General features: G+C 39.7%; 2 protein-coding genes across 3 annotated transcripts in view; both read right to left on the reverse strand.

Moving 5' to 3' along the window:
• Positions 1-9,025, reverse strand: part of XXYLT1 (xyloside xylosyltransferase 1) — a 161,777-nt gene extending 152,752 nt beyond the window's left edge. The window contains exon 1 of the mRNA XM_079765753.1: positions 8,430-9,025. Coding sequence (XP_079621879.1) covers positions 8,430-8,933 — 504 coding nt within the window. The 5' untranslated portion in view covers positions 8,934-9,025. The remainder of the gene's footprint in view (positions 1-8,429) is intronic.
• A 5,087-nt stretch (positions 9,026-14,112) lies between these two features.
• The window catches only part of ACAP2 (ArfGAP with coiled-coil, ankyrin repeat and PH domains 2), a 135,369-nt gene continuing 121,779 nt past the window's right edge, over positions 14,113-27,702 (reverse strand). Inside the window, exons 21-24 of one of the 2 annotated variants that reach the window (XM_079766649.1) lie at positions 27,321-27,430; positions 25,234-25,344; positions 23,026-23,087; positions 14,113-17,430 (exon numbers count right to left, since the gene is read on the reverse strand). In XM_079766649.1, the coding sequence (XP_079622775.1) occupies positions 17,330-17,430; positions 23,026-23,087; positions 25,234-25,344; positions 27,321-27,430 (384 nt within the window). In that variant the 3' untranslated portion in view covers positions 14,113-17,329. The remainder of the gene's footprint in view (positions 17,431-23,025; positions 23,088-25,233; positions 25,345-27,320; positions 27,431-27,702) is intronic. The other variant, XM_079766650.1, reaches the window with a different exon arrangement.

Raw genomic sequence — 27,702 nt, forward strand, 5'->3', positions numbered from 1 at the left:
TCATCTCATCATTAGTCTTTAGGGAAATGCAAATCAAAACCACAATGAGATGCTACATCACACACACTGGGATGGCTATAATAAAAAAGACAGACAATAAGAATAGGCGAGGATGTGAAGAAAATTGGAATCCTCAATACACTGCTGATGGGAATGAAAATGGTACAACTACTTCTGAAGACAGGTTGGCAGTTCCTCAAAAAGTTAAACAAAATTACCATATGACCCAGCCATTCTACTCCTAGGTTTATACCCAAGCAACCTGAAAACATATATCCACACAAAAACTTATAAATGAATGTTCACAACAAATTATTCATAATAGCCAAAAAGTGGAAACTTAAATGTGCCCATCAACTAATGAATGAGTAAAATTTGGTATATCCATATAATGGAATATTATTCAACCACTGAAAAGGAGAAGTACTGACACATGCACACAAACCTTGAAAACACTATGCTAAGTGGAAAAAGCCAGGAACAAACAATTACATACTGAATGACTCCATTTATACGAAATGTACAGAATAAGCAAATTTATATGGAGAGAAAACAGATTAGTGGTTGTCAGGGCTGTGGGGGAAGAGAAATGGGGAATGATTGCTGATGGGTATAACATTTCTTTTGGGGTTGAGGAAACATCCTGGAATTAGTGGTAATAAGTAAACAACCTTGTGAATAAGTTAAAAACTACTGAAATGTGGCCTGGCCAGTGTGGCTCAGTGGTTGAGCATCAACCCATGAACCAGGAGGTCACAGTTCAATTCCTGGTCAGGGCACATGCCAAGGTTGTGGGCTCCATCCCCAGTAGAGGCGAGAAGGAAGCAGCTGATCAAAGATTCTCTCTCTTATCTTTGACCAATTAACTGCCATGCATCCAAAATGGGAACCATCCCCAAAGCAACCACTTGCGTCTACAGACGCTATGGCATACAAAGGGTTGATATTTCTATCCTTCTCTCCCTCTCCTTTCCTCTCTCTGAAATCAATGAAAACATATTTTAAGAAACTACTGAATTGTAAATTTTAAAGGGTGAATTTAATGGTATGTGCATTTTTTAATTGCAAAAAAAAATGTATCATTGTCTTTTTTTAAAATGGCCCATGAGAACAGAGAACAGTACGGACATCATGAAGCATTACTAGTGCCCAAAGCTGGACCATTTCATCTGTACATTGAAGCCCCCATAGCATTTACCAATCGCCCATGTATCAATGTATTTCATCTATATGATGAACCTTGGCCTATGTTACTGGCTTTACCTTATGATCTCAACGCGTACCTGTGAAATTACCCAGAATTTTTGGATACAATACAGTAACACTATACAAAGTTATTCCCTACAGATCCAGAACTAAAGTCTTCCACGAGAAATGCATTGGTACACAGCTACTACAGTTGTTTCATGAACATATTATAATTTAAAAGAGTTCCACTGTTAAAACGCATTTGGTAAAATAACACTGTTCTCTAAATCCTATATAATAAAAGCCTAATATGCTAAGTGTCCAGTCGACCTGTTGGCTGTTCAACAAATCAAAGCTTAATATACTAATGATATGCTAAAGCTGCTCAACCGCTTGCTATGACCTGCACTGACCACCAGGGGGTAGACAGTCAACCGGTTGATCAGTCGCTATGATGTGCACTGACCACCAGGGGGCAGACGCTCAATGCACGAACTGCCCCTGGTGGTCAGTGTGCTCCCACAAGGGGAGCGCGGCTCAGCCAGAAGCTGGGCTCATGGCTGGCGAGCGCAGCTGCAGTGGTGGGAGCCTCTCCCAACTCCACAGAAGCACTACTGAGAGGAGGCAGCAGAGGCAGAGGGCCAGGATGAGTGCGAGAGGCACAGTGCCTGGCCCCAGTTTGGGCTCCTCCCTGACCGCCTGCCACTTGGCGCACTGCTCCATCCCTCGGGGGATGTCCAACTGCCGGTTTAGGCCCAATCCCCACAGGCCATGCTGGGATCGGGCCTAAACTGGCAGTCGGACATCCCCCAAGGGATCCTGGATTGCAAGAGAGCACAGGCTGGGCTGAGGAACCCCTCCACCCTCACCCCCGTGCACGAATTTTGTGCACTGGTCCTCTAGTTCTATAGTATAAAATGCCATCTTTTCAATGAGCCTCTCATTTCAGGACACATTTCTTGGATCACCTTTTTGCAGACTATCGAAACCTATTCAAACATTTCATGCTGGTGCCGTGAGGAGCTGGGGAACCTGCATCTCAGTGTCACCTATTTGTCGTTCGCTCCCTCAGTGAGACAGCCAGCATCAAGGTCCTGACACTCGGGCTTCTTTCTAGCCCCAACTATGAGCTGAGGTACTCTTCTTTTCAAAGACACTCACAGTTTTGCTCTTGCAGTAAAAGAACCTCCAGAAATCCCCAATGGGCACAGAGAGCTTTAGCCGTTGTCTTGTCACTCTAGTCCTCAGCATACACTGCTCTGGGAATCCAACCATCGCTTTTAAGGATGGAATGCACGTGGCTTCCTTCTTATTCCTCACTTGTCATCTGGAGACTGAGCCGCCACCCAGCCTCATGCTCTAGGGAGGCTGAAGTTTGATGCATGAGGGGCAGATCACCAAGTACACTATGATTTCTTTGGTTGAATTAACACAGCCATCAATCAGTCAACTATAAAATATTATTGACAACCTAGAATGTGCCAGGAACGGTGCTAAGAATATAATGAGGTGGGAGAAAGAGGGAGCACCTTCATTCCCATTGTTTCATGCCTTCTCCATGGAGGCTGCTCCACAAGACCAGCACTCCTGGCCTCTTGCTCCCACCTCTCTCCTCCCCACGGGGCACACACAAATGCCAGGAGGAGAAGCTGACCTGATGGGCGTGTGTGGGAGGTATGTTTGACCTGGCCTCTTCTCCCCGGCCCTGGAATTGCCTGCAGAGCCTGCCCAACCCTGCAGGGAAGCCAGTGGCTGTCCAGAGCTGCCTGTCCCTCCAGAAGTCCGTCTGGTTTTTATGTTCCAGGTTAGGCGGCTCCTGCCCCGTGTCTGTGTATCACTTCCAACCAGGCCAGAAATAGGGGTGGCAATTATGGGGTTCCTGTCCACCTCAGTAAATGAAGAAGGTTAAGTTATATCCTGCCCTCATGGAGATTACATTCCAGTAGGGAGAGGCAGATGGCAAACAAAGAGGACAGTTATATTCTCAAACTTTCGGAGCACGCTCCTACCCAAGGCCTTCCTGACAAGAACTCTCTTCCAGGTGCCCCAATAGCCCGCACTCTCACTTCCTTCAGTCCCCGCTCAAACGTCACCTTAGCAGTGGGCCATCCCTGACCACTTACACCAAACAGCCAACAACCCCCCACCCCGACACGCATGTGTCCTCATCCTCTTGACTTCTCCCTGTACGACTAATCACAACCTGACTCCCTCTACATGTACTTGTTATGTGTTTAAAGTCTACCTCCCACACATCCCCCACCACCCCAGAATGTAGGCTGCCTGAGGGCAGGGACTAGGTTCTGTTCCCGCTGTTCACAGGCACCTAGGACAGTGCCTGGCACAGGGCAAGCAATCAAGATCAGTTGAATGAATGAATGAACAAGTGAATATGTGCTACCAACAAGGTGATGAGAAAGATAACGAGTGTGGGGACTGCTTTAGAAAAGGGGTTCAGTGAAGGCCTTTCTGAATGGTTACCACCTGAGTTGTAACACAGTGGTGATAGCACAAGAGAAACACGACAGCGCAGCAATACGGCTGTACTCCTCCAAAGGCGTGCCAATGGTGGCTCAATGAGCCTCACTGGGCCTCTGCAGGGGGCTGGCCACCCCAAAAAGAAAGGAGGAGATGGCACAGGGTCATGCCAGGGGCACTGGGGCCTGCCCGTCGTATTGATTTTCCCAGAAGTCAGCAGAGTAGTACCGTGTTGTGAGACTGGACACCCAACAGCCAACACAGCAGCACTGGGCTGAATGCATTACAGCACAGTGCCATTTAATTCTCTCCACCACGTGTGAGGTGGGTGTTTAATTCTCTTTTTACAGAGGAGGCTGAGGAGGCCCTGAGAGGCAAGGCAGATTGCCCACAATCACCCAGCTAGTAACTGGCCAAGTGGGGTTGACACTCCGTGATGTCTCTCTCCCTCGGGACCATCTCATGCCCCACTCAGTGAGTTTTGCAGCAGGGGAGGATGTACAGGAGTGTGATGCTAAGTGACATGGGTTCCTGGATGGCACGGGCTGGGCCTGACCCGTGTCTATGTCCCCTGCAGCTTTGGACTCAGAGGCCCACATCCAGGGGATGCTTGGTCATTCTTGGGGCTTCAAAGTGCAGTGTGGGCTCCTGAAGGGTGGGGCAGAGATGGCTGATTACCCAAAACCTGCCCTCTCCTCTCCTCCCTGATTAACCGACCTTTGGAAATGGGGTACTCTGCTTTGGTTCTCCATCCTGCTGCTGGAACACAGGTGTGATGACTAAATCTCTAGCAGCCAACCTGGACCATGAGGACAAGGGCCACTCCCCAGAGATGGTGAAACAGAAAACTGGAAGGAGCCCAGGACCCTGAAAACTTCATGAAGGGCCCAGGAATGCCTACCTCTGGACTTCATTTACATGAGAAATAAAGCTTAATCTTGCTTGTTTTTTATTTATATATTTTTATTTATTTCAGAGAGGAAGGGAGAGAGAGACAGAAACATCAATGATGAGAATCATTGATCGGCTATCTCCTGCACGCCCCACACTGGGGATATGCCCTGACCGAGAATCCAACTATAACCTCTGGTTCATAGGTCGATGCTCAACCACTAGGCCATGCCAGCTGGGCTCTATTTGGGGTTTTCATGGCATATTCTATAAAACCTGATCAACAGCAAGGAAGGGTTGTGGAAGAGAAAAATCTCGACCTAAGTTTGACAAGTGTAGGATTCCACTCGACAGAATGAGACAGCAGAGGGCTCGGGAGCTCATCCTACAGCTCAGAGAGGACGGGCGGGACAAGGAAGCTGAAGCCAGCTGCTGAGGGGCTGGAATGCTGGAGCACCCTGGGAGGACTGTTAGCCAGGAGCTAGGAGGTTTTGAGTGGAAGTGCTATGATAACATCAGCACTTCAGCAAGGTGAATGTGGCAGCCTTTCCCAGGCCAGCAGAACCAGGATAGCCTGGATGGAGGAGAGCTGTGGAGTCAAATGTTTCCTGAATGTCTAGTAGGTGCAGGCCGTGTGCCCCCGGCTGCACAGGACAGAATCCTGGAGCGGAGTCTGAAAGATGTCAGAAGAGCACCAGGCACTCCTGTATCCTTTACAGCAGTGACTCCCATGTCTGCCTCCGCAGCCACACACAAGCTCAGATTCTCAGGCCCACCCAGAAGAGTAGGACCCACGGACAGGGGCGGGGATTCTGTCTTTTTAGTAACTGTCCCCAGGTGATTCTATGTGCAGTCCATGGACATATTAAATAGGCTAGAAGCAGCTCCTTATCTGGTACCTGAAACATAGTATATTTCCATACTATTAGAAGACAACAAGCCAGTAGATTCTGAAAAACTTTCCATAATAATCGAAACAACTAAGTAAATGTGTTGGGTTGTTTGTTTGTTTTTAGCTGTTTAATTAAACACAATATAATCTAAGGTCACTAATAACTAATAGGTCTATGATCTATTTCTGCAATCATTTCAGCAAAAAAATACGTATGTGTCACTTGAATATAGCCTGAGAAGACACCTCCAAGCGTGAGCATGAGCTCTATGCTAGCTCACTGCAGCCCTGTTCTGCATCTTGCAGACATGGTGGAGTCCCAGAGCCCAGCCGAAGGGATTCCCAAGATGTTCTAACACACTTCAGGGCAAGTCTCCCTGGGAGTGAACTTACAAGAGAGAAGTGCTCCTTAAAGGGGAAACATGGTACAAAGGGAAAAACACTGGTCTAAGACAGGTCAGTAGCCCCCCTTCTTCACCCCCCCAACTGGCCTTGGGTACGTTTCCTCACCTGTTGTGCTATATGCTCTTGAAGATCCCTTACAGCTCTGATGCAACCAGGGTGAGAATTTTTATAGTTTCCTTCTTCCCAATTAATATTGGAAAATGATTCTTGGTATAAAATGCACTCCCATATACAAGGCATGATGCTTTGGTGCTGGGGATACAATATTTAAGAGAAATCAGGGTCCATGTCCTTAAGGAGTTTATGGTCTAGAAAGGCAGATAAATAATTCATTCAATAATTATGTAATTACAACTGTCATAAATATTACTAAGGAGAAGTACTTGGTGCTATGACAGAGCATAGTGAGACCTCAGGAAAAGTTTGCCAAGCAAATATAACATTTGTGCTGAAAGCAGAGGACCAGTTAACAGGAGCAATTTTCTGCTAGAACAGATAAACCCTTATCTGACCATCTGGCTAGAAGCCCCCGAACTCTCACCCCTCATACCTCAGCAGGGTGGTGTTAACACCTCAGCTCACTTGCAGTGGCCTCCAGGCCTTGGGTGACAGCTATGGCGGTCAGAACTGGGCCCATAAAACAGACTCCAAGCTGGACCTGCCCCTGGACCAATATTTCTGGTGCGATGTGCCGAGCATTATCCATAGGGATGGGAGATAAGATATTGTAACAGCACCAGAAGGTACACAAGGGAGGAAGAGGAAGACATGTCCCCCACCCCCCAAGGGGGGGACAGTATCTGAAGATGGGCAAGACGTGGAGATGGAGAGAGAAAGCACCCTGACAGCAGAACGACATAAACAAAGCATGGAGGCTGGAAAGCACTGGGTGTGCAACACCTGCAGCTGGAGCTCAGGACGAGGGACAGCAGAGAGCTGGCAATGATGTACAGTGGCCTGAGTTGCCACCTTTAACTCAGGGAGTGAACAGATGACAATGCTGGTCTTCAGGGTGGTGTCTGGTGTCAAATCACAGCTCCCGCCCAGACTGGCCCTATGACAAGAGCCCTAGGTGTTCTCCACTGGACTCGTGCAGCATTTCTCAAACAGCAGAGTCCTAAGGGTCACCTGGGACAGGTTGGCAGGCCCCACCTCCAACTGGAAGATTCCAAGGGCCCCTCCAGACACAAGCTCCAGGCCGTGGATTCCTGGCCTCCTACCACACAAAGTCCAGGCCGGGTGACCTTCCCTGACTATGGTGGGTGTTCCTGCTAAGCAGGGGACAGACCTTTGATGCTGTGGGGAAGCAGGAATGGAGAGCGGTGGAGGGCTGGGCCCAGACTACCTCCTAGTCTAGGGACACTCTCAAAAAAGGTGAAAGTGAAGAGTAGCTAAGAGCCCAGGGGGAAAGGAAGGACATTCCGGGCAGACAGTACAGCTTGTGTAAAGGCATATTCAGCACAGTTACGATCTCAGGTGCATGTAGGTGAAGGATGAGAAGCAAAGCTGGAAGGGATGTCCAGGCCCACAACACAGATAGCCCTATCAAGAAACAAGGACTTGATTCTGTAGGCAACAAAAAGCCTGCAGGATCCTGGCAACAGGATCCTGTAGTCATTTTCGGGGCACAAGTATATGGCACATTATTCTTGCCTCCCCACCACCACCATCAGTCTCCGTCCTTTACGATCACCTACGATTCCTATCCTAAAATCAAACCTCGGATCCCCTCTGTGCAGCTACTAGGTCAAAATGAGGCAAGCAATTTGACTAAGGCAATTAACACTAAGCCAGGGTCCCAGTCTCTGACGGCACAGGGAAAGGTTGGTCCAGCCTGCAACAAGTTGGCTAGCTAGCTCTGCTCTCCCCAGATGGCATCTGTACCTCTTGCAGCTTTCTTTCTCTTGCTCCCTTGGAGGAACCAGCAACCCTAAATGAGTTCACGATCCTTGAGGGTGGGAAAGAAGGAGCACAGAGAGGGGAAGAGATGGTTCACACTGGCTGGGTTTGAGGATGACCAACTGAAATACCTTAAAAACCAGAAGAAACGTTGGGGCAACTTCAACAATTCACGCAGCCTCACTAAAGAAAGGTCCTGTCCCATAGACTCTGCACAGGATGACTACTGGTGTCTTCAAATGACCTGCTTCACCCTCGAAAGTCAAAGACTAAGAGGATAAAAGGAGGTGCAGACTCTGAAGGTCCTGCTGAATCTCGCAATGCTAGCAAAGACGGGGTGTGCTGATTCTCTCGTGGGGGCCGCAGTTAATGGGGAGGGGATGGAGTTCTGGTCAGGGTTGTTAAGTTAACACCGCGGCTCCACTCCGGCACGAGCTGAGTGCACGGGGCTCACGGACAATACTTTCAGTTCGCAGTGAAAGCACATTTCGGACGGGGCTGTGGGGGCGCAGGGGCGGTGGTGGTGAGGAGTTAGGCTTCCAGAGGCGTTGGCAGTGGGCAGCGCAATGAAGGCACTCCCCTCCCAACCCCTGGAACCTGGCCTGGCGCGCACACGGGCCGCCCTGGGGATGCGGTGGGCCAACCGCCGGGAGCCCCCAGCGGCGGCCCCGCTCACCTTGCACTTGAAGCCGGCGGCGGGCGGCAGCAGCTCCCGAAGCAGGGCCTTGGCCACCTCGCGGCTGGCCTCCTCGCTCACGAAGTGCAGGTTAAGCACCTCGTGAGCCTCGAACTTGGCCAGGCGCAGCAGGGAGCGCAGCGCGACGCGGGCCTTGGCCTGCAGCGCGGCGTTGTGCTCCGCCTTGGTGAACATCATCAGCAGGTGGTAGTCCACCGGCCCGGCCCCGCCGCCATCCAGGCTCTTGGCCTTGGCACCCAGGGCGGGCGCCACGGACCCCCGCGCCTGTTCCGGCACCGGCGGGGAGGGCGCCGCGGGGGCTCCGGCGCGGGCCTCCTTCAGCCTCTTGGTGGCGCTGGAGAAGGTCTCCCGGCCCGAGCCCAGGTAGTAGAAGGCACAGACGGCGAGCGCCGCGGCCAGCAGCAGCGCGCAGTAATGGGAACGCACAGCGCCCAGGCGCGCCATGGCCCGAGCGCACGGGGCCCCGCCTCGGAGGATGCCCATGCGGCCAGCACCGGGCACCCGGCAGCCGGAGAGGAGCCGCGGAAACCCGGAGCCCGGCAGCCACTAGCTGCACCGCCGGCGGGCGGCGGCCATGGCGGGGGCGGAGCTACGCTGCACTGAGCCAATCCGAGGGCGCTGATGCGCGGAGAGGCGTGGCCAGAGCTGCCGGGCGGCCGCTGGGTCCTAGGTTCAAAAGGATTAAAGCCGGGATGAACCGCGGCAGTGATCTGAGCTGGGACGGGGGTGGAGAAAGCCAAAGGCCTGCAGGAGCTGTGAAAACTTGACCTCTTAAGTGCCTAGCCGCAGGTGCTAGGACCGAAGCTGAGCCTTAAAAAGTCCCAACGCAGGACCTTCGGTTAGCAAAAGATTAAACTGCACGCACAAAGAGGAAATTTGTTATCTCTATCCCCTTTCCTCCCTAATTTCTTAGAGGCCTTAAGTTCTCTCCCGACTCCACTCACATCTTGGAGACCAACTGGAGCTGAGGGATTTAAACTAGCAATTTCCTTCCCCATTTCACGGTGAAGTGGGGTTGACACTTGAGGTGGATAGAAAAAGCCTTTCACCCACTTGTCATCTCCACGGCGACCAGAGGTATCTAAAGAATGTGGCCAGCAGGGGGACCCCGCTGCCCAAAACTTCGGAATAGTTCGGAGAGCCCCAAAGGAGTAATAGCAGATTGTAATACCAATTATTTTTTTTTTTAATCTCCAGCTCGCCCCGGCCCCCGCCCCAGGCTTTTACCACCCTATTGTCTGTGTCCGCGGGTTATGCTTATATGCATACAAGTTTTTTACTTCAACACTTAAAAAGCCTTAATATGTACCAGGTAGTTTTGCAAATTCTAAACTAAGGCACATTGAGGTAAATTCTCCAAGGACACACACACATTGGCAGCTTTGCCCCTAGACCGTTGGAAACTGTCAACTATATAAAAACTCATTAACTTCAGTCTCTTAAGGACTGATGATACACCATAGCGTGTAAGTACCTGGTAAACATGTACAAATGGTCTGTGTGCTTGAAGAGATGGAGGTGAAAATACATGGAAAAACTCTCTCACCAGTCTATTGTGCCATGTCATTATTCCTCAAAGTGTGGTTCCCAGAACACAATTCATCTCATTTTTAACTCTTGTTCTTTTCAACCAGAGCAACACTTTTCTGAAAAACATTGGACCTCTGAAACAGGTTTGGCAGCAAGTTCAATGCATACTACTCACCTTTTTTAAACAGACCGAAAAAACCCAATAGCAGAATTAGCTCAGTTGAGTAACAGGTTCTTTGATTCATGTAATCTTCACAACTTTAAGAGGTAATATTTGCATTTTACAAGAGGAAACTGAAATTTAGACAAATAAATTACCCAAATCTAGTTGGCTAATGAGTAATGGAACCTGTGTTAGGTACTAGGGATATTCTTAACCCGAATCTCACTGCTTCCAAAGCTCAAGCTTTTAGCCAAGATTAGCACTGAAAGCAGTAATTTGAGCTCGGTATTGTGTGTATTGTGCCACAATCTTCAGCAGATGACACGGTGGTTAAGAGAGCAAGGCTCTCTTAAGAGCCCGTTTAAAGCAAGTTAAGAAGCTGGACTTCCACACTGGAAGACCACTGTGCCTCTACAAGCCGACAGACATCAAGCAAGTTACTAAATTTCTCTGAGCTGCAATTACACCCATATACCAAATGGGGTTAATACTTGTACCTATGCCTCATGGGGTTATGAGAGGAAATAGATTAAAAAGCAGAACTGTACCTAACACGTAGTAAACCAATATAAAATATGCTAGAAATGCCAAGCTCTTAATAAAGTCTAAATAGCCAATAAATACCAAAATACAATTTAGCAATCATAGCTTTTCGTGGGTATTTACAAAGACTAAACCCCACATCTGCATTAAGACTTCATTACATGTTCTACAGAATCCCCACAGCAGTGTGCTACAGCTATATTATTCTTCTAATGATTGTTTATAAGGGAGAAATAATTCTCAAATTGTGCCTTTTAAGCCTCTAACCTACACCATCAATAAGGTAGCTCTTTCCTCTGTCACTTATTCTAGAACTTATTCAACAAATATTTTCTTCTTCAGACCTTTATAAGACCTCAGTACTCCTAGGATTAATGAATAAGAAATGAGTAACAAGATAATTTAAATTTTACCTAGAAAATCAGTTGACACAGGAAGGAACTGGTCTTATCTCAAGATTCCCTTATTCCCAATTCTTAGCAAAACCTAATTTGCAGCTTCCTGAAGAATGCTATTGCCTGGAATCTAAAACAGTAAGTTGAAAGTAGTAGCCAATCATTTGTTTAGTAGTTACCAAGTGACTACTACACTACATGCCAAGCATAGTAGCATCAGAGGATACAGCAATAAAAAAAGAGAAAACAAAAAAACAAGAATCCCTGCCCTCGTGTTTACATTGTAGTGGGGGAAATAGACAAGTACAAAAAAAAATAATGTAGGATGTCAGATGGTGATATGTGCTATTTCCTCAGCTTAAAATAGATACATCTGGGTGTATAATATGACTAACTAGACAAGGAATTTTGGTAGGCACTATTACCCTTCCGTTCTTACTTTTAACTTCGGCCAAGTTCTCTGACTTCTGACCATAGATTAGAGGTGATTGGTTTTTCCTGTTGTATAATTTCCACATCTGTAACGTTAGGAAGATTATCAGATTTTGCTGTTGTATTGACTACTACCCAATATTGTCAACCAGGCACATTCCTTCACAGCAGATGAGGGTGTGTTCATTGGTACAACTTTTCTGGAGGACCCAACGGCAATCCTAAAATCTTTACAGCCTCTAAAAGAACTTTCAGTTCTCTTTTCTATCCAAATGCATGTTTCTCCCCGACAGTGGTTCTCAGATTTTGGTTGGCATTAGAAGTACCTGGAGGGCTTAGTGAAAACATAAAGGCTCAGGCCCTACTTATCTCCAGTGAGCCTGAGCCTCAATGGTGATTGTTTCACAGACGAAAGTTTGAAAAGCACTACCCTAGACCCGTGGTCGGCAAACTGCGGCTCGTGAGCCACATGAGGCTCTTTGGCCCCTTGAGTGTGGCTCTTCTACAAAATACCACAGCCTGGGCGAGTCTATTTTGAAGAAGTGGCGTTAGAAGTTTAAGTTTAAAAAATTTGGCTCTCAAAAGAAATTTCAATCGTTGTACTGTTGATATTTGGCTCTGTTGACTAATGAGTTTGCCGACCACTGGCCTAGACCTTCACCCAGCCAACCTCTTTCAGACCTTGGCTCAGATGTCACTGCCTCAACAAGTGGTCTCTAAACATTAACCAATCCATGTCTGGCTGAGGCCCCATCCTCCACAATCCCCTGAGGGCCATCTATAAATTAGCCAGTCCCATCTTTCTCTGTTGCAAGAAGGCAGATTCCAAGAGAACAGGAAGTGTCTACCTTTTTACCAGAATATCCCTAGTACCTAACACAGTGCCTGACTCACTGAATAAGCCACAAAAATATACCCACCCATTGTGAACCAGCAGTCTAGGAAATCATTCTAAGGAAATAGTCAAGAAAGTACTCAAATATCTAGCCAAAAAGATAAAGCAGAGCTAGGTTTATGATGCCAAGAAATTGGAATCAAATGTTCATAATACAGGGGCTAAACTAAAATGATGCTTTCAATAAAAATGGTGTATTCAACAAATGCAAGTAGAAACTTTTAAAAAAATAATAGAACCTAGAGACTCGAGACATTATTAGCCAACTGCAATGCATGAAACATGAATTCTGATTTGAAGAACCTATTTTAAAAAAACACACACATTTGGGACAATCGTGAAAATGTGAATACGGACTATAGTTTTCTAGTTTAAAGAAGTGTGGTATGCCCTGGCTGGTGTTTCTCAATGGTTAGAGCACCAGCCCACCAGCCCACAAACAAAAGGCTGCAGGTTCCATCCCACCCAGTCAAGTGCAGGAGGCAACCAATTGATGTGCCTCTCTCCATCTCTCTCTCCCCGCTCCCTCCCTTCCACTCTCTCTCTAAAATAATAAATAAATGTAGTATTATGCTTGGCCTTTTTTTTTTTTTTTAAGAGTTCTTCTTTTAGAGATACATACTGAATAATTTCCTGGTTCAATGGCTGGGATTTGGTTTTTAAAAATCTGGGTAAGAAAAAAAAAATGGGTGGGAGTACAAATAAAACAATGTCAGTCATGAGGTAATAGCTATTGAAGTTATTCTACTTTTTATATGTTTGAATTTTTCCATAATAAACTATTTTTAAATCCTCCTCAAAGTGATGTAGAATATTTACGGACTTAAAATTTTGTTTCCCATTTATTAACCAAAAGAAGCAGGTAACAAAACAGTATGATCCCATTGTATATAAATGCATATACCCAAAGGTCTATAAAGACATATGCCAAGGAAGTAAGTTTCCCCTCAGTACTCTCCAATAGAACTTACTATGATGCTGGGTATGTTATATTATCTGCCATGTTCAAAACAGTAGCCACAAGCCCGGCCGGTGTGGGTCAGTGGTTGAGCGTCAACCTATGAACCAGGAGGTCACTGTCAGGGCACATGCCTGGGTCTCAGGCTAGATCCCCAGTAGAGGGTGTGCAAGAGGCAGCTGAACAATGATTCTCTCTCATCATTGATGCTTCTCTCTCTCTCTTCCTCTCCCTCTCCCTTCCTTTCTGAATAAAAAACAACAAACAGTAGCCACAAGGCAGTGCAACTGATAAACTCTTAACTTTGTGTAATTTTAATTAATTTAAATTTCAATGGCCACAGTGGACGCCACACTGGACAGCATGGGCAGATAATGGAATTATGGATGATTATCTTCTTTTTTACTTACTGCGATTTAAAATTTTTTCTACAATGAAAAAGCATTGTTTTGCAATAATGAAAAAGCAGGCTTTGTTTTCACTTAAAACATTTACTGACTAGTGGTGTGGATTCTCTTCTTCATAGAACTATTTTTAAAATGAAATGAAGTGGAATAAAGCAAGATACATAGAAAAGTTTTATGTGTTTGCTTTCAATTAGCTTTGAAAGGCAAAAGCAGGCAATTCACCTCCAGATCTGTTCTTTCAATCCTTCCATTCCTTCCGTCTCGATCCATATAAAAACATGTTTTTGTTTACTAAAAGGACTGAGTGTGAATGTGTTGTGTAGATTAGAAACTTCAACATATATGTCAATCATAATGGAAAGGGGAAAAAAAGCTAGGGCCCCAAAAAAGCCTTTGTGATTTTTGTCTAATGAATTGGGAGCCATACTGTGATCAGACAGAAGAGAATGTTTAAAAGATCAAAATGGATTTCTTTATTGAAGCAATCAGGAAATGGGAACAATCTGATGGATCTGACAGGGTTGGAAAGGAATATAGGACCTTAAACATGACAGTTGTTAACAGATAAGTCTGAAGTTGTAGTTTACAATAAAGTGAAAATGTGAGCATGAAAGAACTATGCCAGAGGTGAAATTTTTATTGACTTATAATAATTTTTTCAGTATACAAAGTATTTAATCAAGTGTAATATTTACAATTCTTACATAATGTACATTTTAGAATAACTATAAAGATGATGTACTTTGTTTCATTTACAATGACAAACTACAGTAAAACTACATTCAGGAATTAGATACAAATCCTCTACATACTAATAAAAAGTAAATGATGTGTTGGTTATACATTCTTTAAAATAGACCCTTTCACAGATAGCAAGAAATATTATATGTAATAAGTCTTTATGCCTGGAATGATCCAAAATACCACAAAGCACAAGTAAACACATACAGAAAAGTAGCTCATCGTTTCCAAAAGTTAACCTTTAGTCTTTGTGTAAAATAAATGATGTCAGCACTCTTTATAATGTAGCAAGCTTTCCCTGTTTAAAATTAACACCAAAAAGGTGGGGAAGGGTGTCGAGGAAAAAATTAAAAAATCTAGAATATAAAATAGTGAAAAGACCAATATAGAGAAAAGCTTATTTAATCAAACCTTGCTTCTCTCCCCCCGCCCCATTATCTCATTTTAAGTAAATAAATGTATGTAAACAGAAAAGGATGTCCACAAAATTGTATTTGCAGATGTCAGGATTCAACCAAATTGAATCCAAGCCCCTTTTAGTTATCTTTCATCAAGAAATTTATAAGTACAGGCATACCTCAGAGATACTGTGGGTTCATTTCCAGACCACCACAATAAAGCAAGTATCGTCATAAAGTAAATCATAATCTTTTTGCTGGTGGAGGGTCTTGCCTTTAATTTGTAAAGACACAATATCTGTAAGTGCAATAAAGCAAAGCACATTAAAATGAGCTATGCCTGTATATAGTAAATTAAAATTACCTTTGCAATATTTTGCTTTCTTTAATGCTTTTTATTGCAAAAATGTAAATTTTCCTATAATTTAATGTTGTCAGATCCTAATCTATTCCTTCAAGGTAATTATATAGCCAGGTTCTCTGGAATATTTGAGGCTTTTATCAAAACCCAAGGAAAGCTGGCAGTCATTATCAGATGTTGCTGCTTTACAATGATTTCAAATCAATTCATGATACAAATAAAGTGCCTCCAACTATTAAAGACAGAAAGGGGGCTCTGGTGTCATCTATGCCACCAACCAGCAAACCAGTGACCCCCTCTGTATAACAAGAGTGAACCAGATCAAAGAAGAGACAATGTTGGCTCTCGCAGAGTAAATACCATAGACGTCCTACTGAGAAATCAGGTGAGATAAAGTAATGTTGAAGTACGTTGTGAACAGCAGAACAGTATACAGAGGGATCCTGTTATTGTTTCACTCTGCCTCATCGCATTGGTTTATTTGTGAGGAGCTCTGAATCCAAAAAGAAGAGTAACTACTAGTCAGTGCTCTTTCCACTATGCAGGTCTGAAGTCATTCTGGACAAACAATTCTATAAAACATCATTTTTCCAGCTCGTGTCCACGGTCAAAGGTGCTAACAAACAGAAAAGTTAATTTGACAATCTAAGACTGATATGGAAATGTCTCATTATTCAAAATGGGTAGTAAATTTAGTCTTAAATGCAATTTGGTTGATTGTGACCATACTTTACATTTATAAAATTACATATCTAAAATACTGCTTAACACATCACAAACTTGAGTTGTCCAGATTGTAAAGGTATATGTTTTTGTGGGATTTTTCTTTTTCAAAATGCACTCATGAAGAACCAAAGCACATATTCCAAATTAAATCTATACATTTTGAGAAACAAACACCAAAGTTCATTTGGAATTTTGGAATTCAAGGGTCTGTGATTCATAAAACCAAATACTAAAGCTATATAGATGTTATAATTTAAAAGAATATACACTGTATACAACAAGTACACAGAATAGATGTTGGAAAAATTAAAAAGCAATTTAATGCTATATTTTAGTTAAAGCTAAGAAAAACATGACTTTTTTTCTCCTTTTACAAAGAGATTTTTCTTTCACAAGGACCAACCGCAAAAATGTATCTTGAAAAGGACAAATTTCAAATATAAAAATGCTCTATATTACTCTATAAGTCAGCTTTTCCTTTGAAAGTTACAATATGATGAAAGCATAATTTTGCAACATTCAAGTAACCTTTGAAAAAGTTTTATTACATCAATAAGTTTGTCCAGGTTTTAGGAAATCAACCCAACAATGAAGAACTAAAATTTCTATTAACTAAGAATCTTTTGGTGATTAAAAAAAATTGTTAAGGGCTTCTTTTTGCTGCATAAAATGGAATAAAACTGAAGGACTGAGTTATATCTACCTGTACAACCACTGTATGTAGGTTAAAGTACTGGACAATAACCAGATATCTAAGGAATATAACTGCATTTATGAGCCAATGGGAGAAACATACTCTCTAGCTAATAATTAAATTACATATGTGTGTATAACAGCTAGGCTATCAAAGCAAAACAAAACCATTTCTGAACCACTAACGTTATCTGGGAAACTGAAGAAAAGACATACTCTTGAGGCAGGCAGGACCAGTCAGCTCCCACTCGATGCAAACATGCTTAACTGAATGACACTGGCTACGACGCACAGAAGAAAAATCAATGCTCCCATCCACTAGCAAAAAAAAGAGATTTTTGTCTAAACTCTTAGGACATAGTAACCCAAAGATGGCCTTAGTCTGGATTCAATTTTTATCTATAAAATAGCCCTTTAAACAGGCTCTTTTCCTTTCTGTGGGTCCTAAAGCAGGCTCCTCTTCCAACTACTAAAGCCTTATGTTTTACCAAAGAACGGGTACCATTGTTCCAAACTACTCAACATCTACTAAAATTAAGTAGAATTAAAGTAGTCAAAATGTGTGAGTTTTCAAATCTATACATTAGGAAGTCACCAGATTTAGTATTCTCCCTTTCTTAAAAAAAAAATTTAAAAATCAGAATTTCTGTGAATCTTGCTGGAAACGATTTAGTTTTTCTGGATTATTGGATGCCATCTGAGAAAAATCACGAAAAATGTCTTGGTAAGTTTCATCACCTGCATGAAAGTAAAATAAGGACACTTTAAAAAGGTATATAATAAAAGTATTAATAAACAATATTCATTCTTATACGTAGTAACTACTTTATAATTCATTATATTAAAATTTTGCTTAGCTGAGCATTTTTGAAAGAAAAAAGATGAACTAAATATAAGTGCTAGAAAAGCATATAGTGAAAGAAGAAAGGAAACTATACCTGAAAAAAGCACCTCAAATGCAGCCATAGAGGAAAGTTCAGAGTTAGAAAAGAGCAAAGATGCAAGTATTTTAAAGCAATGTGCAGAAATACATTTATTCATACATGGGAAATAAAAGTCAGTATAAGTGAGGTATAAGTAAACAAGGCATTCTTTAAATAAATATTTCCCTTGATCAAGACCAAAAGGAAAGACAAAACAAAACACAACACTAACTGTTTCTGATGGATGCAAGTTATTAACCAGACAAAGCTGGTAATCAGGTGGGGGGGCGGGGGAGGTGGGGAGAAGCCTACTTTAATATTATCTTTTAAAAGGCATTTTAATTTAAATAGCATGTGAAAAAGAAATTCTTTACTCTAACTTTAATGCTTAACTGAAACTAATACACTAATCCCCTGCTTACTAAGCTTATAAAGTGATAAAGCCTAGAAAATGACTACAAAATCATAATTTCACATGTAGTCAGAAGTTTTTTATTTACTGTAGGTCATTTGAGCAAGAATGCTATGACAAAAATGGGAATACCAAAAACATGTTAAATTAGAGTAACAGACATATGTATATACATACAAATATGCTTGTAGAGAAAAAGATTACACATGCTGGTATTATAGCTGATTGAATACTATATATCTTGCCATGAGAAATTAAACATATGCACACATACAGATTACTCCTCAAATAAAAGATTTGTATAAAATAAAATCTTATTTTCAAGATGAGTAATCCATCAGGAATGCTTCCTATTAAACATCAGCTTTATACAGAAGCTTGGCATAGTTCTGTTTTCAAGATTTAGACTGTCAAACACTATTTTACATGACTATTGTTGCAACATGGTTTTATAATTATTTCCCAGAATATACCTTGCATCCATCTTATTACAAACTCAATTGCTACAGTTGTTGTTAATAGTGCAGTAAGTTTTGTCAGGTTTTGAAAAGAGATTTTTTGAGGCAATAGATGTCATACCAAAAGCTAGAGAATTAGAAAAAGTTTGGGAAGGGAACAAAGATCTAGTAAAAAGGTCTAATAGCATAACCCAAAAATTTTCAATAAAAAGTTTTTAATACTTTCAATATTTTTTCACTTTTAATATTTAATCTATGTAAAAAGCAAGTAATTAAAATCTCTATATAGTTTTCATTTAACCCTGGAAATTTCTCATGACCTGAATCAATCACTCTACTTTAAAAAGAAAAAAGTAAGGAGAGAATCTTAATAGGGTTGGCTAAGAGCAACATTCTTAACTCATTGTCATTAAAAAAATAAAAATAAAGATTGATATGCTGGAACAATTGGTAAGACAATTCAATTATACCCATGATTTCTTAAAAGTTACTCCCACATTGAAAGACAAACTACAATCTATTCCCATTTTTAGCCATTCTAAAAGATATAAAATAATACAAGAAGAGACCAACATTAAATATCAATTAAGAAACCATACAAAATATTTAAAATTTTTTCTTATTCTTAGATGTTGAATTAAAATATTTAAAATATTTATTGTAAACATTATAAATATTTTTAAAATACTATTTAAACTGGAGAGTCTGGAATTTTACTTTCCAAGAAAGTGTAAAGTGCAGATTATAATATAAAAATACCACACTGATTTTACCATTCAACACCAGAAGTAACTTAAAAGGCACACATTATACATTCAAGAAGAAATAGGAAGAAGGATTAGCAGAGACACCAATGCCAAATAGTTTACAGATAGCACCAGATGAGCATTCTTAGTATTATAACAGTACAATGGCGATATATGGCTTCTACTATTAGCAATGCATATTTTGTATAGCAAGCTGTGAAATTTTTTCTTTTTGTGGTTTTCCAGTTTTCGTTTTAAAATTATCTAGTACCTATTACACAAGTACATTTTAGTAGAACCATTGTACCATGCAAAACAAATTATAAACTCTTTTATTCACTGAATTAAATGCTTCTTTGAGGGAAAAGTTGTTGGTGCTACACACTAATCATTTGTTTCACTTACTGAATACATTTTAAAAGAGTTACTACAATACGGAAGGAAGTCTCACCTTCACACACACACAAAACTTTTTATTAACATTCAGTTTCTAATAAAACACTAAATAATGGACTATCAATATACCTTTCTTAGGCTTCAAAATATATGGTCCGAAAACAAACGTTACAATAACGACAATGACTAAGTTATTTAATATAGTTAACACAAATTGACTTCAATGTGATCCTTTAAAATTTAAATATAATTTTAATCATTTAGAATTTCTCCCAAGGCAACTATAACTTGTCTACACTAGAATATATAAACAATAAGCCAGAATATGATGCCCTGGAAAGTTTACAGAAGTACATTTAACAGTTTATTATTAATGGTAAACAACTAATCACCCAATATTTTTAATGCTAAGTTATATCCTTTAAATTACTTAATCGCACTGTATTAGTATTTCTCTTCAGAAAGTTAACTCTTCTATATGCCTGGACAGTTCTGAGTTTTTAAAATGTGGACTGCTGTTTCCACTGGTAGTTTAAAATAGTTTTTGATTTTTGGTATTCAGAATAGACACTGCAACAGCAGTTATAATGATCCAAAATTTTGTTGATTTTGCTCTTGAGCAAAGAGATGGCAGCATGTGAAACTCCACCCCCAACTAATCTTGCCCCTTCTGGGTTAATTACAGCCTTCCTTTATAACTGATTAGATCAGACATAAGCCTTTGTCAGTAACATACTCACATAACCAGTAGTGGTTAACTAAAGCAGTGATTTTCAACCGACTAAGAAACTGCCAACAATCAAGAGGAATCCTAGGACCAGAAAGTGGACGGTGGGAATCATCACACTGGTTTCCAACAATTCAGAGCAGGGCATGATAACTCACTCACCACCCCCACCCCAATTGTCCTAAGAGTTGCAGTAACTGATAAGGGTTAGATAAATCTTCCCTTCAGGAAACATGTGCTCTTAAACCTTGCAAAAAATCGGGAGTCTGAGATCAGGGTTGTGGATAGAAAATCAGAATTGGAGTCTCCTAGAAATAGGTCCATGATTCCCAAAGACAGTATCTGAGTCTTTTAAATGGTAGGGCTCTTCATTATCAAAAGACTGAAACTAACTGCATTTTAAAATTATCCAGAATTGTGAGATTTTCTTTCTTATGGTAGGCAGCAAAAAAAAAAAAAAAAAAAAAAAGTATCTAGATAATATAACCAATCAAAATCTATGAGAAAAATTTACAGTGATAGGCAAAGGGGGAAAAAAGACCTGTTGCCTAAGCAAATATATCTGCTCTCCAAAGACTCACAGGGAAAAGAAGCCAGAGAGCAATTGCTGTGCCATTTCACCATGTCACCTGTATAAGTATAAAATTGTTCTGCTTTAAATATCAGACTCTAAATAAACCTAATTAGAAAAATCTAATTAGCAAGATGATCCTCAAATAGATCAAAATTTCATTTTATTCTGTATTTCCAGAATTCTGATCTATTTTTAATCTCTAAACTGAAATTTGAGATTAAAAGTTTGTTTTTTAAAGAGATTTTTTTCAAATTTTCATTCAAATAAATTGCAAAAATCTATTTTTCTTTGGATGAATGGAAAGTATATACTCATAAACTTATACATAAAACGACAGTGAAAGAGACATATGAATGCTCCTAAATGGTGGCGAAAGCCCAAGCAATTCAGGTGAAACCAGAAGTTGCAAGAGCATAGAGGCCCTGTCCTTTCAAGCTTCCCAACTCCAGAGAAAAGTCAACCACTGACCTTCTGACTAATCAGTTGGGTGTAACTTCATCAGCAAACACCTTAAGGAAAGAGCAGCTGACCAAATGTTTAAGTTTAAAATTTCAGGGGAAAAAAAAAGTTTAACTTAAAATCTTGAAGATCACTCTTATCTCACAAATATCGGTCATGGCCTTTGAATAATATTTTTTATTTTAAAGTGCTTAAACACAAAGGCCTCAAAAATGGCCTAGTAATACCATCACTTAAGTATATGTTACAAAATAATAACATTTAAAATCTAACATTCAAGTTTAAAACAAATGGGTGAAATTCAGAATTAACACTGAGACTTCACCCTTAACCAGCTTTCTTACATCTTGGTATATCATGAATCAGTAGTATTGTTTGATCCATGGGATTAAAGTAGGACACCCTAGATTAGAAGTATCTAGATGTTCTCTATTCTCAAAGTTCTTACTTGTTCCCTGTTAAATTAGACCAAAAATAAGTAGTAAATCCGGTCCTCTGAGAAAAGAATGGCCCCATATTTCTATTAATTATATATTAATCTGATTAAAAGTAAATGGCTGAAGCTAGCACAAAGTACAGAAATTTCAAAACAAATTTAAACAAGAATAGATATTATCAAACTGCTTTTTAAATAATATATTAATATTCATTAAAAAATTAAATATACCGAACAATTTCAATTATTTTAGTCATTAATTCCAAAACTTTCTTACTAGTATGTATATGAATTTAAAACAGATATGTTAATAATTCATATACTCAAATTCATAAAATTGCAGATCTAATTATTTGGTATGTTCATCAAAGAGAGGAATCTGATCACAACATTTCTTCCTTTTCTTAACATCTTGATTCAAGGGTGAAAATGACTCAAAATGAGACTTGAGCTGATACTGAATTAGATTTCTCTAATATGAATAAGTCTACTTTGCCATCAGGTTCTCAAAATATTGTTCAAAAAACTTCCATTTATCTAACAGATATTTTACATTATAAGATAAAATGATACCTTTCCTCTATACCTTTTAAACTAACTCCACTCCCATTATGTACTTCTTAACCTTCTGGTAAATTTTATTTTAAACTTTCAACTCATGTTTATATCAAAGTATAAAACTCCTAAATTCATTTTCTAGGTATTTTCCATTTCGACTTTTTATTTGCCAAGCATAGGTGATTTGTTTTTTTCCCTGAACACAATTTATAGAAATTCCCTGAATTAACAAAAAGAAAGCCATTTTGTTATATTCAGTTGACAGAGAACTTCAAAAAGAAAATTATTATTGTGCTGCTGTAAGTGTATAAAGATACATTATCATTCCATTTACTTCACTGGAATGTATATGGAAGACATCTGTACAGCAGAAAAAGAAGTAAGCAGCCAGAGTTCAATACAGCAAGTAAATGTGTACTCTTAATAGGAATAGTTATGGATATTTAAAGGCCCAGGAGTGGACCACCCCCAAGAATTCAATAGGTACAGTACATATTTAACAACTCACAATTTACAAGTTATAAAAACTCTATAATATTAAGTTAGTTTACTAAAGAACTATCAGTCCTCCAATTGTAAACTTATAAATTCTTGAATGCATTTCTTATACTGCATTTCGGTATGGTTATTAGTAGAATATTGACCTGGCTGTCCATAAAGTCCTTCTGACTCCCGCATCTCTTCATTCATTCTTGCTAAACGTAACCTAAAATTAAATAAAAGCATTTTTAGATAAAGTTATACAAGATAAATATTCATAAAGTAATGAACTGTATAAGCAGATAAAACGTGTACTAATGTAATTTTTTTCTTTACCAATATTTGCCACTAAATTAATTGTCTTTTATTCTATCAGACCCAGCCAGCATCCAAATACAAAAATAATTGTATTTCACTTTATACAATTCTCATGAGAGAAGACAATGAAGGTGCATTTCAGCTCTGTTAAAGCAGGATTCTTGCAGCACCTTCAGCAACCTGCTTCCTCCAGACTCCAGAGAATTCCTGGCTTCCATAGCAACCTATCAAACTTTAACCGCCAACTGCTGGAATTAATGCTAGAGTATGGAAGCAATAGCCTGCCATAAGTTCACTCTGGTTCACTCTGAGGTGAGTAGTTCCAGTCATATAAGCATTATCTGTTATTTCTAAATACTGGAAATATATTTTGATATACAAACATTATAATACTGACCACAGGTGACCAAGATTTTCCCAAGGTTACCATATTGGCTATGCATTCTTTTGGGGGATTATTCATCCTGGCAGCAGGAAGACATGTAGCATTGGATTAAGAAGACAAGAATTTCTTCCCATTTTCTTACTAACGTGAAACAACATTTTAAAATATGCAAATGTTGCATTTGGTGCCCCTCTCCTACTTTATATTACTCTTCTGTTCTTCAAGCCACCAAATACTCATTGCCTTCCCAGACTTCTACCACTCTCTTCTAACATGCTCTCTCTGGCAACTGCAGCATCTAACATGGGCTTTTCCTATCTTCAGAGTACCATGAATCCCTTGCATTTCCATTTCAACCACTATATCAATTAATAATAGCAACATAATTTTCCCTTCAGTATTTGAACTTTTCAAAGAGGACATCTATTTTCAAAAATTTTTAAGTGAAACTAAAGTCCTTATACAAAGTAATATGAGAAAATTTAGATAACTTTGAAACAGCTTTCTTTGGGAAGAGGGGCCATTACTATATGAATTGCCTGGGAACCCTGCAAAACCAAGATTTGTTTCTCTATACCCTTTCTGTCTTTTCTTTAATAACTTACCTTTCTCTAATTGTAAATCTACAATGATTTAAATTTCCCTACAATAGCCTCCACAGTAACAATAACTCACTCCTCCAGTGTGGAAAGGAAATTGAGTACAGAGAAAATATGCCTTTTTTTTTTTTCTTTTTTTTAAGGCAGTGACATATGACAAGCCAAGAATTCTCAGTGGGAGCTCAGGAGTTCAAGGCAGTCATGGGATTTTCTCTTTGTAAGTGACTGAGATTTAGTAGTGTGAATGGAACTCTCTCTACTTATATATCAGAGGATCAACCATTCTGGGCTTCATTCAGCCCAGAATAGAATGAAGAAGTGACTTCATACAACATATGCTTGAGATTTCCTACATAATAATGACATGTAAGTGAAAACGCATTTCTTGATTCCAAGTGTAACAATTATCTTTTATCTAATATGAAAATCAAATTAAGACCTCAAAAATCATTCCTTAACAGATCATTTTAAATTGTATTCAAACATTCAAAAACAAGTACTTTTACCTTAAAATAGAATATTCTTTTAAAAATAAGTACAAACTAATCCTTAAGTATCACTGCCCAAAACCAATGCAACTGCAAAGTTACTAACACCAATGTAGATGTCCCCCCTACTTATAATCCTGATTCCCAAGGTAGCAGAATAATTGCCTGTTACCATACCAATCCAATCCTCATCCCAATATGTACTAAGAGTTAAAGAATCCATTTTAGAGAAATCACTGGTTTTCTGTTTCTATTGGTCATGAAGGATAACAGAGGTGGCTAAGAACATGTGTTTTAAGGCCAGAATTCTTGGTTTCAAATTCCAGCACTACCACTTACTAGTTTTTCAAATTATCTGTGGCCTGACTTCCTTATAAAATTAGGTTAATAACAATAATATCTTCCTCACAGTGTTGTGAAAACCAAGATCATGTATGTAAAGTGCTTAATACAGTTATTGTACTTAGAGGAGTATATGGTATATAGTAAATAACTGGCCAGGTTTAAAGTTCATACCTACAAAGGAAACCCCACCCAAGTACTATAGTGGATGGGAAATAATGAAGTAAAAAAAACACTTACAAGGTCACTATATCAGCATTGGCTGCTTCCACAGCTATACTTAAAGGGTCTTTCCCTTCTTCATCAGTGGCATGTTGATTGGCACCTCGTTTTAGGAATAAACATACCTGCCTTTTTAAGCAAATAGCATTTTTGAGATAAAGTCAATAAGAAAGAAATTAGTATTTACCTTAAAAAATAAAAAGCACTACCTAACTTAAAGAAATAATATTTTGATTAGCAAATTCTTATTCATTCTACAAAGAACCTCTAACTCTTTTTGAACACTGACTCTAAGAATAAAAATTTACCATAATCAGCATTTTACAAGTCTATTTAACCTGGTACTATATAGTACAGTAGGATTGTAAATTATGGTCCCTACCCTCAAAGAATATCATAAAAAGATGTACACAGATACATATAAAGTTAAAACAAAACTCAATCAAGGTCATTATTTGGGAAAGAAGGAAGCTAAGGTAATGTTAACATCTATAATAATAAAAGCGCAATATGCTAATTAGACCAGCCGTCCTTCCGGACAAAGCTGGGGCTGCGAGGGAAACCTGGGTCCTGAGTGCCAGAAGAAAACTGGTGCCGGCAGCCAGGGGAAGGAAAGCCTACTCTTGCACAAATTTCGTGCATCGGGCCTCTAGGCATAATATAATACAATAGCAGAGTGGGAATATATCCTCCCACTATACTTCACAAATATTGTAACTTGAAGAAATTGATAAAAATGAAAAAAATATGAAATGAATAAATGGAGTCCATGAAGTAAAATGGGAAGAAGTATGATTGTTTAAGAAGAAAATACAAAGAATGAGTTAAATGCTATAGTTTCTAAGTATAGAAAAGCTTTTGTGATGAAGTTATTGAACTGAATCTCTTTACTGACAGAGGGAACAAAACAAATTATAGAAGATACTATAAATACACAGAAAAAAGAACAGTTTGCTTGTCAAGGTAATAAGAATTGGATAGGCCCGACCAGTGTGGCTCAAAATGGTTGAGTGTCAGCTCATGGTTCGATTCCTAGTCGAGGTACATACCCATCCCCAGTGGGGGGTGTGCAGAAGGCAGTGGATGGATGATTCTATCTCATCATTGATATTTCTATCTCTCTCCCTCCCTTCCTCTTTGAAATCAATAAACACATTTTAAAAAAATAATTGGATATCTTTGAAATGATTAAAGAACAATCACGCATTCACAAACTTTACAAATAAGGCTAACAATCTGACTTCATTTGTGCACTCTAATAGAAAATATGTTTTCATGGTATTACTGTTTTGTGAGTCTAAATATTGCTCCAGAAGTCGCAATATTAATATCACAGACTAAAAATTTACCTTAAAATTTGACTTTGGATATCCTGTAGGAAAACTAAAATGCCCAAAGTTACAAAGTTCCCCCATAAGTGTTTGTTATGTACATAATGTATGTCTACGTGCTTAAATACACACACAGACTTAAAGTTGTCTGACAAAAATCACCATCATTTTACTATTTTAAATACTGAAATTAATCGATATAAATGACAAATGAATTTCAAAGTAAGTTTTGGAATTTTCTTATCTGAAAAGTAACAGATTTTTTTAAATGAGATTTTTAAAATTTCAAATTCCATCATGACAATTTAAGTCACAGGAAAGTATAATATTACAAACTCTACCTAATGGCCGTCATCTGAGAAAAAAATTGTGATCTAGCAAAACATACTACTTTCATTACCAGAATTCTCTTCCATTAAGAAAAAAAAATTGGATAGCTCTGGCCGGGTAGCTCAGTTCGTTAGAGCATTGTCCTGATAATCCAAGGTTGCGGGTTCAATCCCTAGTCAGGGCACATACAACAATCAACCAATGAATGCATAAATAAGTGGAGCAATAAATAAATCTCAATATCTCTCTTGCTCTCTTTCACTCTCTCTCAAAAATCAATTTTAAAAATATTTACAGAAAAAAAAACACGAAGTTTACATAAAGTGATACTCAGAAATCACTACCAGCTCCTTCTATTTTCCAACCCATCTCTTAAAGCAAAACATTATTTCAAAGTAATTTTTCAAGAAAAAACTACTTAAATATGTAAGCAGTATAGCTTACCCAGTGTGCCCTAAGACGGTGGCATGGTGCAGTGGTCCCCGCCCTTGTACATCTCTTTGGTTTACATTAGCACCATTCTGTAGGAGAAACTCGCACGTCACCAAAGAGCCCTTAGAGGAGAGAAGAAAGCATTGTACAAAAAGCAAAGTATTTCCATTAAAAATAGTGTTTACTTTATTCTAATAGTCTTTCTATTTCATTCTCCTCTAAAGAGAAAATACCCTCCAGCAAAAGCAGAAAAATGACAAATTATATTATTTCTTCCCAAGAACTATTTCTAATAGATTCCTTTGCAGTTTGCAATCTAGCAAAACACACTTGCATTACCAGAATTCTCTTCCATTAAGGAAAAATAAATAAATCAAATTCACACAATCAAAGT

The sequence above is a fragment of the Cnephaeus nilssonii genome, assembly GCF_951640355.1.
Source record: "Cnephaeus nilssonii genome assembly, chromosome: 3".
Lineage (NCBI taxonomy): Eukaryota > Metazoa > Chordata > Mammalia > Chiroptera > Vespertilionidae > Cnephaeus > Cnephaeus nilssonii.